The 15098-nt window shown below is 43.1% G+C and overlaps 1 protein-coding gene across 4 annotated transcripts in view; it reads left to right on the forward strand.

Moving 5' to 3' along the window:
• The window catches only part of KHDRBS3 (KH RNA binding domain containing, signal transduction associated 3), a 207764-nt gene that overhangs the window by 139865 nt on the left and 52801 nt on the right, over positions 1-15098 (forward strand). For all 4 annotated transcript variants that reach the window (XM_040355004.1, XM_040355003.1, XM_040355002.1 and 1 more), the window contains exon 8: positions 11017-11099. In XM_040355004.1, the coding sequence (XP_040210938.1) occupies positions 11017-11099 (83 nt within the window). The remainder of the gene's footprint in view (positions 1-11016; positions 11100-15098) is intronic.

The raw sequence follows: 15098 nt of genomic DNA on the forward strand, positions 1-15098 counted from the left end.
TGTCATTAAAAGCTATTTGTTTGGAACCAGAGAACAGAGCTGTGTGTCTCGTTTTCTGGGGGAAATCCAATGGGTCCTGTCTGCTGGATTGTGGAGTGTCAGAAGCTGTCGTGGTTTGGTGGAATGGAATATTGTAACAGCGTTAACCCCTGACCGTTACAGATGCGAACCAGGGTAGGTCAGAGTCTGCGACTCCAGCTACTTCTTTCAGGCGAAAGAGTAGAGTTGTGTGGTCTACAGTGTCGAATGCTGCACTTAGGTCCAGCAGCACCAGGAGACATGATTATCCACCATCTGCTGCTTCGAGGGCGTCATCCCATATTTTGAGAAGGGCTGTTTCTGTGCCATGGCCTGGGTGGAAGCCTGATTGTAGTGGGTCCAAGAGTTTGTGGGAGTCCAAATGGAGTTGTAGCTGTTGTACTACTGCTTTCTCCATGATCTTTGAGATGGTGTTAAGACTTGTTATCGGTCTGTGGTAGTTTGGGTCTTTGGGGTCGAGATTGGGTTTCTTTAGGAGAGGTTTGATTATGCCTTGCTTGGGGGAGATCAGAACAACACCTTCTTAGAATTATTGATTTACGAGATGTGTTATGGTGGGTGCCAAGATGTCGGTACATTCTTTCAGGAGTTTTGTAGAAATTATGTAATTTGGTGATGTGCTGTCTCTGAGGCTTCTAACAATGTTTTTGGTGGTGTCAATGGTGATCGGGAACAGCGAAAATGTTGTCTATTTTGTTATGTTTGTATTGATTTCCTCTTGTTGCTTAGGCTGAGTGAGGTTGGTTGTTTTTTTCTGTTGAATTATTTCCTGAATGTTTTCGATTTTGTTGATAAAAAAATCAGATAGGTCATTACAGAATTCTTGTGTTTCGTTTGCTGGAGGCTCTAGGCAGGTAGGGTTCATAGTCTGAGTGACTAGTTTGAAAAGTTCACGAGGTCGGCTGTCATAGTGATCACATTTTTGGGAGTGAGTCCCTTCAGCTCCCAATATTTACTGTGGTCACTGTGTTGTAGGCAAGCAGTGTGTGCTCTTTTGGCACAGAAACCTCAGCCACCCATGAATGCTTATGTTTAGTGTGTGAGTGCTCGGCCCATGCTTTTTGCTGCCGCACATATGTGTTACATGGATGCAAGAGGTTAGGTGAACATGTATGTCAGGTGCCTGATTCAGATTTAGGAGTGCACTGTCCAACCCAAAACCACCCCTCCCCGCGACCATTGTGATTGCAGATCCCGGTACTCTGGCCCAGTGATCATGTGATAATTCATTCATAACACCTGTATTTCCTATGCTGTGATTGACCCACAGCCATCAAATGGTACAGTACCTGGGACAATTACAGCACCCTGTACCATGTGATTAGCTGTAGCCAAACCTAAAAAAAAAAAAAAAATTTAGACCAATATGTATTCTTCTGCATATTTTTGGTAAAAAAATTGCAATAAGCGTATATTGATTGGTTTGCACAAAATTTATAGCGTCTACAAAATAGGGGATAGATTTATGGCATTTTTAAATACGGCCAATGTATTTTTCAGTGCCATCTTCAGGTACACGTACTAAGGCAGGCCATACACTATGCAATTTGAATGTGATGGGTTGAAGGAACACACACCTACACAGGTTGAACTGGATGCACTATTGTCTTTATTTAACCTGCTAACTATGTAATTACTCCAATCAGAAACAAGATTGCTTGATTTCTCTATCAACACAGTCAGTGTTGATGGAGAAATCCCTTGTGCAGTGTTCCACCGATGGGGGGGCCTTCCCTACCAGTGAAATACAGTGATAACTGCTGGTGGCTATAGTCACTGGCAGTGATCAGGCAAAAAAAATACCTGACAGGCTAATTGATCAAATTCAGTACAACAAACCTGTCCATAGATGTTTAAAAATGTGGCCAGTTCTTGCTAAATTGGCCGAATTTCAATCCATCTATGGCCATCTTAAGTCAGTTTATTGTTCCAGTTTAATTTAGGATGAAAAAGGACCTGGGACCTGGGGGTCCTAGTAGATGACGGGCTCAGCAATGGCATGCAATGCCAAGCTGCTGCTAACAAAGCAAACAGAATATTGGTATGCATTAAAAAGGGGAGATAAAACAAATAATTCCCCCAATCTACAAGATTCTGGTCCGGCCGCACCTGGAGTATGCTGTCCAATTCTGGGCACTGGTCCTCATGAAGGATGTGCTGGAAATGGAGTGAGTACAAAGAAGAGCAACAAAGCTAATAAAGGGCCTGAAGGATATTAGATATGAAGAACGTTTATCTGTAGGTGTTGTGGTGAACGTGAAATAATTATACTCCTACAAAGGCACCACCCCCAAAAGATATGTAGGTATGTTTCAAAAAGGTAAGGTGGGGTGGGACTTTAATTGTGCCTTGGTGGAGTATGAACAAGAAGAATACTACAGTTATAGAAAAATAGAAAAGTTTTATTTGACTGCCATAAGCGGTACTTTCTAAAGATACAAAACAATTTAAGACAATTTAAAACAAGATACATAGCTAGATTTAGGTAGCCGGGCGCATCTTTGAGGCGGCGTAGCATATCGTATTTATGCTACACCCCTGTAAGTCAGAGAGGCAAGTGTTGTATTCACAAAGCAATTGCCTCCTAAGTTACGGCGGCATAGCGTAAATAGGGCCGGCGTAAGTGCGCCTAATTCAAATGAGGATGAGGGGGCGTGTTTTATGTAAATGATTGGTGACCCGACGTGATTGACGTTTTTTACGAACGGCGCATGCGCCGTCCATATACATATCCCAGTGTGCATTGCTCCAAAGTACGCCACAAGGACGTATTGGTTTCGATGTGAACGTAAATTACGTCCAGCCCCATTCACGGACGACTTACGCAAACAACGTAAAAATTTCAAATTTCGACGTGGGAATGACGGCCATACTTAACATTGACTAGGCCAGCTATTTGTTCGACTAACTTTACGCCGGAAAAAGGCGTACTCAAACGACGTAAAAAAAATGCCGGGCACACGTACGTTACTGAATCGGCGTATCTAGTCATTTGCATATTCTACGCCGAACTCAACGGAAGCGCCACCTAGCGGCCAGCCTAAATATTGCACCCTAAGATACGACGGCATAGGAGACTTGCGCCGCTCGTATCTTATCCTAATTTAAGCGTATCTGGTTTCCAGAATACGCTTAAATTTAGGACGGCGTAGATTCAGAGTTACGTGGGCGTATCTACTGATACGCCGGCGTAAAGCTATCTGAATCCAGCTATAAGTCTCCTATTTTGAGTTTGGGGTGTGCAGGTCCTGAAAATATCGAGAGGTGTGGCCTACGCGTTTCACAGACAATCCCGCTTCGTCAGGGCCTTAAGGATAGCACAAGAAGACATCATAGGCACAATTAAAGTCCCACCCCCACCTTACCCTTTTGAAAAATAGATATGAAGAAAGGTTGCGAGCACTGAACTTATTCTCCCTGGAGAAGAGACGCTTGAGAGGGGTTATGATTTCAATTTACAAATACCAAACTGGTGACCCCACAATAGGGATAAAACATTTTCGCGGAAGGGAGTTTAACAAGACACGTGGCCACTCATTAAAATTAGAAGAAAATAGGTTTTACCTTAAACTACGTAGAGGGTTCTTTACTGTAAGAGCGGCAAGGATGTGGAATTCCCTTCCACAGTCCGTGGTCTCAGCGGGGGGCATTGATGGTTTCAAGAAACTATTAGATAAGCACCTGAACTACCACGACCATACAGGGATATACAAGGTAATACTGACATATAATCACACACATAGGTTGGACTTGTGTCTTTTTTACACCTACTATGTAACTATGTAATAGTAATATTGTTGTTGTGGGTTTTGCTCCTCTCTTTTTATTCAGATCTCTGTCTGTTTGTTTTTTGCGGCTCCCTGATGGCAGCTTCAGAAAGCTTCACAGCTTCTCTATATAGCCCTGTATCTTGCCAGGGGCAAATCACTAGTTACAGATTAAAATAGACGAATATTATCAGGTTACAGCATTGTTTACTTGCCGTGGGTAGCTCTTTCGTTCAGTAGCTGTAGTGATTTTATGATTACATTGTATACAATTGTTTCTCAATATTTCCTTCAAAATTCATATTTTCTAACTTGACGTCTTTTTCCAACTTTGTGAAATTCAATGTAATGAGCGTGTGCAGTGTGAAAAGGGAAATACAGTGCTGGAGCTTAACCCCACCTGGCTCAATAAACTCTTAGGCCTTGTACACACGACCAAACATGTCCGCTGAAACTGGTCCGTTGGACCAGTTTCCGCGGACATGTCCAACCGTGTGTAGGGCCTACCGGACAGTTTTCCGGCCTAGCGGACAGGTTTCCAGCGGAATGCTAAGAAACTTGTCCGCTGGAAGCCTGTCCGTCGGACATGTCCGATGGTTAGTACAACTCATCGGACATGTCCGCTGGCCGAAATCCCGTGCATGCGTCGAATTGATTCGACGCATGCGTGGAAGCATTGACCTTCCGTGTCAGAGAACATCGGTGTCGTCTACGTCACCGCGTTCTCTGTCCGCGGGGATTTTGGTCTGATGGTGTGTACACACATCAGACCAAAACCTCCCAGCAGACATGTCAGATGAAAACGGTCCGCGGACCGTTTTCATCGGACATGTTCGCTCTTCTGTACAAGGCCTTATATATAGCAATTCAAAGTCCTCCTGCACCCTGGGTGTCTGGCTGTTGTGCCCCAGATATATAGATACAGTCATGGCCGAAATTGTTGGCACCCCAGACATTTTTTCCAGAAAATCAAGTATTTCTCACAGAAAAGTATTGCAATAACATGTTTATTCCCTTTGTGTGTATTGGAACAAAACAAAAAAAAGGGAGGAAAAAAAGGAAATTGGACATGTCACACAAAACTCCAAAAATGGTCTGGTCAAAATTCTTGGCACCCTTAACTTAATATTTGGTTGCACACCCTTTGGAAAAAATAACTGAAATCAGTGGCTTCCTATAACCATCAATAAGCTTCTTACACCTCTCACCCAGAATTTTGGACCACTCTTTGCAAAATGCTCCAGGTCTCTCTTTTTGGAAGGGCCCCTTTTCCCAACAGCAATTTTAAGACCTCTCCACAGGTGTTCAATGGGATACTGGCCACTTGAACTCTCTATCACTTTGTTGCCATCCATTTCTGGGTGTTTTTTTACGTATGTTTGGGGTGATTGTCCTGCTGGAAGACCCAAGATCTTGGACGCAAACCCAGCTTTCTGACACTGGGCTCTACAGTGCGACCCAAAATCCTTTGGTAATCCTCAGATATCATGATGCCTTGCACACATTCAAGGCACCCAGTGCCAGAGGCAGCAAACAACCCCAAAACATCATTGAACCTCCACCATATTTCACTGTAGATACTGTGTTCTTTTCTTTGTAGGCCTCATTCCGTTTTCGGTAAACAGTAGAATGATGTGCTTTACCAAAAAGCTCTATCTTGGTCTCATCTGTCCACAAGACGTTTTCCTAGAATGATTTTGACTTACTCAAGTACATTTTGGCAAACTGTGGTCTTGCTTTTTTATGTCTCTGTGTTAGCATTGGGGTCCTCCTGGGTCTCCTGCCATAGCGTTTCATTTCATTTAAATGTTGACGGATAGTTGGCGCTGACACTGATGCTCCCTGAGCCTGCAGGACAGCTTGAATTTCTTTGGAACTTGTTTGGGGAGGCTTATCCACCATCCGGACTATCCTGCGTTGCAACCTTTCATCAATTTTTCTCTTCTGTCCGTGTCCAGTGAGATTAGCTACAGTGCCATGGGTTGCAAACTTCTTGATAATGTTGCGCACTGTGGACAAAGGCAAATCTAGATCTCTGGAGATGGACTTGTAACCTTGAGATTGTTGATATTTTTCCACGATTTTGGTTCTCAAGTCCTCAGACAGTTCTCTTCTCCTCTTTCTGTTGCCCATGTGTGTAACACACAGACACACAATGCAAAGACTACATGAACTTCTCCCCTTTTTATCTGGTTTCAGGTGTGATTTTTTTTTTTCAAAATTGTTTATTTGTAAGGCCGCGCAGGCCGATATGGTACAACCATACACACAGCACACGTAATAGATTAGGTATACAACAACGAAAAGTAACAACTGTGCCAATTTATAGCAAAGTATCCGGATCACGCGACCGGTCCCCACATTTTCTCTTTATTTAAAAAAAGACCCCCTAAAAGGGGTGTGTACTATTCCAGAGGGTAAAAAGTCAGAACTAAGGACAGAGAGAAAGAGAAGGAAAGAAGGAGCGGTCAAGGGTAGCAGAGGGGGAATGGGGGGGGGCTCCGGGGGTTGAACTCCCCGAGCACAGGCTCCCCAGGGGGTGGGAGGGTTCCCTTACTTTGTGGTCTCCCTTACTGTTGTAGCAACGTTCTGAGGCATGCAGATAGATGCTGGGAAGTATACGTTCACACGTCAGCTGCGGGCTCCCTCAGTGCTTGGCCCTCAGCTGAGTATATGAAGATATTCCACAGTTGCCAGGTATCAGTGAATTTTTCCTGTCTGTTTTGCGCTGTGAGGATAAGATCCTCCATGCGTTTTATCTCTTCCACCTTTGCGATCCACTGGGGGATCGTCGGCGGCAGTGTGGCCTTCCAATGAAGAGGAATGCAGGCCTTGGCTGCATCCAAAAGGTGCCTAACCACGGATTTCTTGTATACTTTCTCCGGGATGTTGGATGCATGCAGGAGAAAGAACGCAGGGTCCGCTGGAACACTGCGGTCTGCAAATTTCTGAACTACCTCACGAACCACTCGCCAGAAGCGGCTCAGAACCGGGCACGACCAGAAAATGTGCAGGAGTGTCCCCTTGTCGGCCCAGCAACGCCAACAAAGGTCAGATGTCGCCGGGAAAAACTTGTGAAGGAGCTCTGGGGTTCTATACCATCGTGACAAGATTTTATAGCTGGTCTCCTGGGCTTTGGCGCAGATGGAAGACTTGTGCGTAAACCTCAGGATGCGCTGTCGTTTGGCCGAATCGAAATTACAGTGTAGTTCCTCCTCCCATTTAAGTATACCCGGGGGTACAAAATCCGGGCGCAGTGTGTTTAAAAGGCCATAGGCCAGGGTCATAAGCCAGGGAGAGCGTATGTGACGTGGTACCTGGGGTGTTGCAGAGTTCCTCTAGTGTTGTTTTCAGGTGTGATTTTTATATTGCCCACACCTGTTACTTGCCCCAGGTGAGTTTAAAGGAGCATCACATGCTTGAAGCAATCTTATTTATCCACAATTTTGAAAAGGTGCCAAGAATTTTGACCAGCCCATTTTTGGAGTTTTGTGTGACATTATATCCAATTTGCATTTTTTTCCTCCCTTTTTTTTTTGTAGTTGTTCCAATACACACAAAGGGAATAAACATGTGAATAGCAAAACGTGTTACTGCAATACTTTTCTATGAGAAATACTTGATTTTCTGGAAAAAATTATGGGGTGCCAACAGTATCGGCCATGACAGTGTGTATATACACACACCGTCCACTCTATTAGGTACACCTTGCTAGTACCGGTTTGGACCCGATTTTGCCTTAATTCTTGGTGGCATAGATTCAACAAGGTGTTGGAAACATTCCTCAGAGATTTTGCTCCATAGTGACATGATAGTATCACCCAGTTGCTGCAGATTTGTCGGCCGCACATCCAGGATGCAAATCGTTCATTCCACCACATCCCAAAGGTGCGCAATTGGATGAGATGTGGTGACTGTGGAGGCCATTGGAGTACAGTGACCTCATTGTCCAGTGGTGAGATGATTGGAACTTTGTGACATGGTGCATTATCCTGCTGGAAGGAGCCATCAGAAGATGGGGACACTGTAGTCATAAAGGGATGAACATGGTCACCAACAATACTCAGGGAGACCGTGGTGTGTAAACAATGCTCAATTGGTACTAAGGGGCCCAAAGTGTGCCAAGAAAATATCCCCCACACCATTACACCACCAGCCTGAACCGGTGATACAAGGCAAGATGGATCCATGCTTTCATGTTGTGTACACCAAATTCTGACCCTACCATCTGCATATCGCAATCAAGACTCAGACCAGGCAACGTTTTTCCAATCTTCTATTGTCCAATTTTGGTGAACCTGTGTGAATCAAAGCCTTCGTTTCCTGTTCTTAGCCCACAGGAGTGGCACCCGGTGTGGTCTTCTGCTGCTGTAGACCATCTTCTTCGATGATTCGATGTGTTGTGCATTCAGAGATGGTATTCTGCATTCCTTGGTTGTAACGAGTGGTTATTTGAGTTACTGTTGCCTTTCTATCATCTCAAACCAGTCTGATCATTCTCCTCTGACCTCGGACATAAACAAGGCATTTTCCTCCACACAACTACAACTCACTGGATATTTTCTCTTTCGGATCATTCTCTGAACCCTAGAGATGGTTGTGCGTGAAAATCCCAGTAGATCAGCAGTTTATGAAATTCTCAAAACAGCCCGTCTGGCACCAACAACCATGCCACGTTCAAAGTCCCCTTTCTTCCCTATTCTGATTCTTGGGTGGAACGTCAGCAAGTCATCTTCACCACGTCTAGGTGCCTAAATGCATTGAGCTGCTGCCATGTAATTGGCTAATTAGCAATTTGTGTTACCAAGCAATTGAACGGGTGTACCTTATAAAGTGGCTAGTGAGTGTGTGTATAGATATATATATATATAGTAGAACAAACGTATGTAGGCATAGGACACGCCCCCATGCCACACACCCTTAAAGGAGAATTAACCAAAAAAAGGTTAATTAACCACTTCCCGCCTGGTCAATAGACAATTGACGTCCGGGAAATGGTTCTGTTATCCTGACTGGACATCTATTGACGTCCTGCAGGATAACATCCTGGCACACGCCCATGGGGGCACACGGCGATCGATGATGAGGGGTGTCAGTCTGACACCCTGCATCTCCGATCTTGGTAAAGAGCCTCCGACGGAGGCTCTTTACCACGTGATCAGCCGTGTCCAATCACAGCTGATCACGATAGAAAAACAGGAAGAGCCAGGGGGGTTTGCACTGATTGTTTATCAGCACAGCCCCCCCACGGATGCCCACACTGGACCACCAGGGAAGCCTCCAGGACTACCTGGGAAGCCCCAAGAATGTGGATGGCCAAGTACATCCCACATGGCCATCCACATATGCAAATTGATGCCAAATATGTGCCAATCGGTGCCCACAAATGGGCACTGATTGGCACCATTGTGAAAGACCTTTAAATCTGTGATGCCCAGCAATGCCACCCATCAGTGTCATCAGTGCCATTCATCAGTGCCCATCTGTGCCCACCTATCAGTGACCATCAGTGCCCATCTGTGCCAACTATCAGTGCCACACACAAGTACCCATCAGTGCCGCCTATTGGGGCCCATCAGTGCTGCCTATTGGTGCCCATTAGTGCCTCCTATTGGTGCCCATCAGTGCCGCCTATGAGTGACCATCAGGGCCACATACCAGTGCCACCTATCAGTGCCCATCAGTGCCGCCTATCAGTGCCCATTAGTGCTGCCTATCAGTGCCCATCATCAGTGCCACCTCATCAGTGCCACCTCATCGGTGCCCATCGGTGCTGCCTTATCAGTGCCTGTCATTGAAGTAGAAAACTTACTTATTTACAAAAAAAATAACAGAAACAAAGAAAACCTTCCCCCCCCCACATTTTCTGTCTTTTTTTATTTTTTGCACAAAAAACAAAAACCGCAAAGGTGATCAAATACTACCAAAAGAAAGCTCTATGTGTGGGAACAAAATGATAAAAAATGTGTTGGGTACAGAGTAACATGACCGCGCATTTGTCATTCAAATTGCGACAGCGCTGAGAGCTGAACATTGGCTTGGGCAGGAAGGTGTATAAGTGCCTGGTATTGAAGTGGTTAAATCCACAAGGACTTTTTTTTTACCACTACTATTGCTTTATATTGGCTTTTAAAATGTACAGATGCGGCAATTTAGAATTTGGATGAAAAGTTTAGCTCTGGGAAACACCTTTTGAAAGATAAAAAGTGCATTTTATATACAACTCTATAGATCAGACCAAAATGAGGGACAAATGAGGGGGGAAGAGGGACATTGCTCCAAATCAGGGACAGTCCCTCGAAATCAGGGACAGTTGGGAGCTATTGATGTGGACTCATTAATCAATTTCCTGATAAACTCAGGGCTATCCATTTCTGCGGCTGATTCAAATTATAAAGTGAGACAATGCAATTTTATGGAGAAAGAAAGATTCACATGCTCACCTCTGGCTCGATTCCAACAACAGGAAGGCCAAACCTATTTATTGGTCTTTTATAAACAATATGACATCACACACACAAGCACATCTGATAGGTTCACATTATACATTCCATACACAGGGGTAAGAAATGGAGGTCCATGTTTGGGCATGCTGCCCTAGTCCAATCAGAGGTTTACACGAAGTAGAGAGTAGAGAGTAGATTTAGCATAACAGTCCTGAGACATAAATTCCTTTTGGGGTCTGTAAAGACAGGATGATGGGGGAAGGGTTAGCTTCCTTTGAAAAGTCCACAATTGCTTCTCCAAAATGAAGCGTCCAGGAAAGGCTTGGGAGTGAGAGCTTAGAGTGGAGAGTGGGATGACATCTGCTCTTAATAACATGTCCTTTGTATATTCAACCTTAAGTTCCAAGATGTACTTATAACTTTAAAACACCTATCTCTTCATTTCATTCCTGATATCTGACAAAATCTTTATCAAGGAAAATAAGCAGTATTGATCATTCTCATACATACATATGCATATACAAAAGGAAATATGGAAATATTAACCGAAATTAAAGAAATATAAACCGAAAAACACTTTTATAGTTCTAATTAATAACATAACATTTTCATTTTAGTTTCAAGTCCATCACACTATGAGTAATGACAAAGTTATAGTTTCATGGCAGATGTGTAAAACCTGCCCTGGTCAATAGGGGACATAGAGAGGTGAGAGGGGAAGTATTTAAAGCTTCAATCATTTAAATATTGTTTTCTTATTTCAGGAATACGATGATGGATATGGAACGGCATATGACGAACAAAGTTACGAGTCTTACGATGACAGCTACACTTCTCAAGTTCAGAGGTAAGGCGCATCAGCTGCTCACCCTTATTATTTAAAACTATTTCATTGCTAGTGCACAGATTCATTAGTGTAATGAGAGCAGATTCAAAGCTGCTTCCCGTGCACTTTCCCTTATAGGCCATGTGCTCTGGGGACTTATAGAAGCAATTACGTGTGGCATTCACTCAAGCAACAAATTTCCCACCTTAAGAAAACAGAATCTTCTTCTTTTTTTTTTTTTCTTTTTTTATTAAAATGGCTTTAGTAAGACAGAATGCATGCGATTAATATAAAGATGTTGTTATGGGAGCTTATGTTTTTGGAACTTCCGTTTGATTTGTAAATACCATATTTGTTTTTGACCCTATGCATAGCAAAATGGAAATGGGATCTTCTCATTCAATTGGTATGCTTTACCTGGCAGGTTGCTGTACACCTGTCTAAATCCATTACTGTGACATTGATGGTCTTAAAGGCTTGAAAAAAGGGGGGATAGGGTTGGGACTTTAGATGAGGCATATGATAAAAACTACCACAGGCCTCCATCCCTGTAAATCTATAAAAAAAAGGGGGGGAGGGTTGGGACTTTGAATGAGATGTGTTTTTAGCAGTATGCAATTTTATATATATATATATATATATATATATATATATATATATATATATATATATATATATATATATATATATATATATGGAATATATTTTTTTTCCATAATAGCCAGGCTCAAAATTACCAATCAAAAAAGCACTAAACCAAATTAATCTGTCTAGCTGTATGCATTAAAAACAGAGGTTTAGTTGCATGTATTTGCAAATACCTGTGTAAGCTGCAGGCCAACGTCAAGGCACTCTGTGTACTGCAGTTCCTAACTATGAATTTTAAAGTCTCCTAAAAAGGAGCACAGGTGTGCTAATCAATAGATAGGGGGCAGGTGATCACCTAAACCCGCCCCTACCTATACTTGGTCTAGCAAAAAAGAGCACTGGAAAAACAAAAATAATGCAAGAGTGGAACCAAACATGCCTAACAAACCAAAATACCACCAAACTAAAGGCGGACCACATCAACCTGGGTCAGCTAGTCAAAAAATGACAATGCATAATTAACTGTCGGTGGTAGATCTGTGGAGGCACTTTATTCCACTCCTGAAACGCATCTCCATCCCTGGATAGTGTTGAAAAAAGGGGGGATAGGGTTGGAACTTTAGATGAGGCATATGATAAAAACTACCACAGGCCTCCATCCCTGTAAATCTATAAAAAAGGGGGGGGGGTTGGGACTTTGAATGAGATGTGTTTTTAGCAGTATGCGATTTAATATATATATGGAATATAAAAAATGTTTCCATAATGGCCAGGCTCAAAATTCATGCAAATACATGCAACTAAACCTCTGTTTTTAATGCATACAGCTAGACAGATTAATTTGGTTTAGTGCTTTTTTGGTTGGTAATTTTGAGCCTGGCCATTATGGAAACATTTTTTATATTCCATATATATATATATATATATATATATATATATATATATATATATATATATATATATATATATATATATATATATATTTAATAGCATACTGCTTAAAACGCTTCTCATTCAAAGTCCCAACCCTCCCACCCCTTTTTTATAGATGGTCTTAAAGGCTAACTTCACCTTTAGAGTGATAATAACGTTTTATTTTTATTTTTCATTAAAAATACCAAACATGTTATACTTACCTGCTCTGTGTAGTGGTTTTGCACAGAGCACCCCAGAACCTCCTCTTCTCAGGTCCCTCTATGGCGCTCCTAGCTTCTCCCTCCTGTTGAGTGCCCCCACAGCAAACCATTGCTATGGGAGCATCCGAGCAGAGCCACAGCTCCCTGTGTCCATTCAGACACAAAGCTGCCGCCTGGCTCAGCCCCCTTTCTCTCCTCATTGGCTCACTGACTTTGATTGACAGCAGCAGGAGCCAATGGCGCCATGCTGCTCCCTCAGCCAATGAGGAGGGGAGTCAGAGACAGCCGAGTCTCTCATTCAATATCGCTGGATCTAGATGGACCTCAGTCAGAACACGAATTCCTCAGATTGGGACTTTGAACTGGGCCACAAACAGTTTGATAGTAAAAAAGTATTCAAAATGTATTGCACATTGATGATATATAACAACATGAACATGGGGATATACGCAACAAACACAAATATTGGGAACAGAAATGGAAACCAGCTGCAGGGAAAAGCCAAGAACCACTTTATGGGACGAATGTGCGCAATTTTAAAGCTTGACATGTTTGATATCTATTTACTCAGCGTAACATCATCTTTCACATTATGCAAACAAATTGGCCTAACTTCGTTTTTTTTTTTGAAATTCATGAAACAGTTTTCTTTCCCAAAAAAAGTTTTGAAAAATCACTGCGCAAATACCGCATGACATACAAAGTTGCAATGACCACCATTGTATTCCCTAGGGTCTATGCTAAAAATATATATATAATGTTTGGGGGTTCTGATCCATTTTTTTCGAACAAAAATTATGATTTTTACATGTAGGAGCGAAGTGCCAGAATTGGCCCGAATGGGAAGTGGTTAAAGTAAAAAAAACTGGCAATACATACACTTTAAAGATGAACTCCCGGTAGATATGAAAGACACAGGGCCAGATCCACGTAGCGCGGCGTAATTTTAGGCAGTCATAGCGTATCGTAGTAACGCTAAGCCGCTGCAACTTTAAGAGGCAAGTGCTGTATTCAAAAAGCAACATAAATCTGCCGGCGTAAGGACGCGGAATTCAAATGATAAAGACGTGGGCGTATTTTATGTTAATTCTATTTGACCACATGTAAATGACATATTTTTGGAACGGCGCTTGCGTAATTTACACAAAGCCCTATTCGCGAACGTTTTACACAAACGACGGAAAATTCGACGCTGGCCTGACGTCCATACTTAACATTGCGTACGCCTCATAGCAGGGGTAACGTTACGCCGAAAAAAGCCTTACGTAAACGACGTAAAAAAAATGCACCGGCCGGACGTACGTTTGTGGATTGGCGTATCTAGCTAATTTGCATACTCGACGCGGAAAATCAACGGAAGCGCCACCTAGCGGCCAGCGTAAATATGCACCTTAGATCCGACGGCGTACTAAGATGTACGTCAGTCGGCTCTAGCCCAGCTTCAGGCGTATCTTGTTTTGTGGATACAAAACAAAGATACGCCGGAGCATCCTAGAAGTTACGCGGCATATCAATAGATATGCCGACGTAACTTCTTCGTGGATCTGGCCCACAATGTCCAATCATTAATACATTTTTAAATGCAATTTTTAAACTCAATTGTACTTAGTATCAAATTCTTGCAGCTCCTGGACAGCAGAACTCTAAGAGCGGGTGGTATAATTAGTAGTTCAAAGTGCCTCTCTGCAAGGAGCATGCTGATAGGAGTGGCTAGAGCAGGGTGACAGATAGATGAGCCCATCAGTGTTGTTGTTCTACTTTCATTGTGCAGCCAAAGGGTGGGAGTGGGAAGGGACCTGTAAGTAACTCTGAGGCCCCGTACACACGTCCGAGAAACTCGACGAGCAAAACACATCGTTTTGCTCATCGAGTTCCTTGTGAAGCCGCCGAGGATCTCGGCGAGCCAAGTTTCCTCATTGACTAACGAGGAAATAGAGAACATGTTCTCTATTTGGCCCGACGAGATCCTCGTCGGTTTCCTCGGCCAAAAGTGTACACACGACCGGGTTTCTCGGCAGAATCCAGCTCCGATCGAGTTTCTGGCTGAATTCTGCCGAGAAACTTGGTCGTGTGTACGGGGCCTGAAACCTCAGGAGGAAAGGATCAGGCTCTCTAATCTGATAGACAAGACTGTGCTGTGTGTCAGAGCTGTATAAATGGACTGGATTGACAGATCTAAAAATACACAAGCTGTACCAAAAGTAATGTAAAGGTGGGCATAGCTTTTTTTTATTAACTTCCATAGGTCATTAAAATTAATTCTTCCACCATAGTACCTCTTTTTCTTCTTTTTATA

Source organism: Rana temporaria, chromosome 5 (genome assembly GCF_905171775.1).
Source record: "Rana temporaria chromosome 5, aRanTem1.1, whole genome shotgun sequence".
Taxonomy (NCBI): domain Eukaryota; kingdom Metazoa; phylum Chordata; class Amphibia; order Anura; family Ranidae; genus Rana; species Rana temporaria.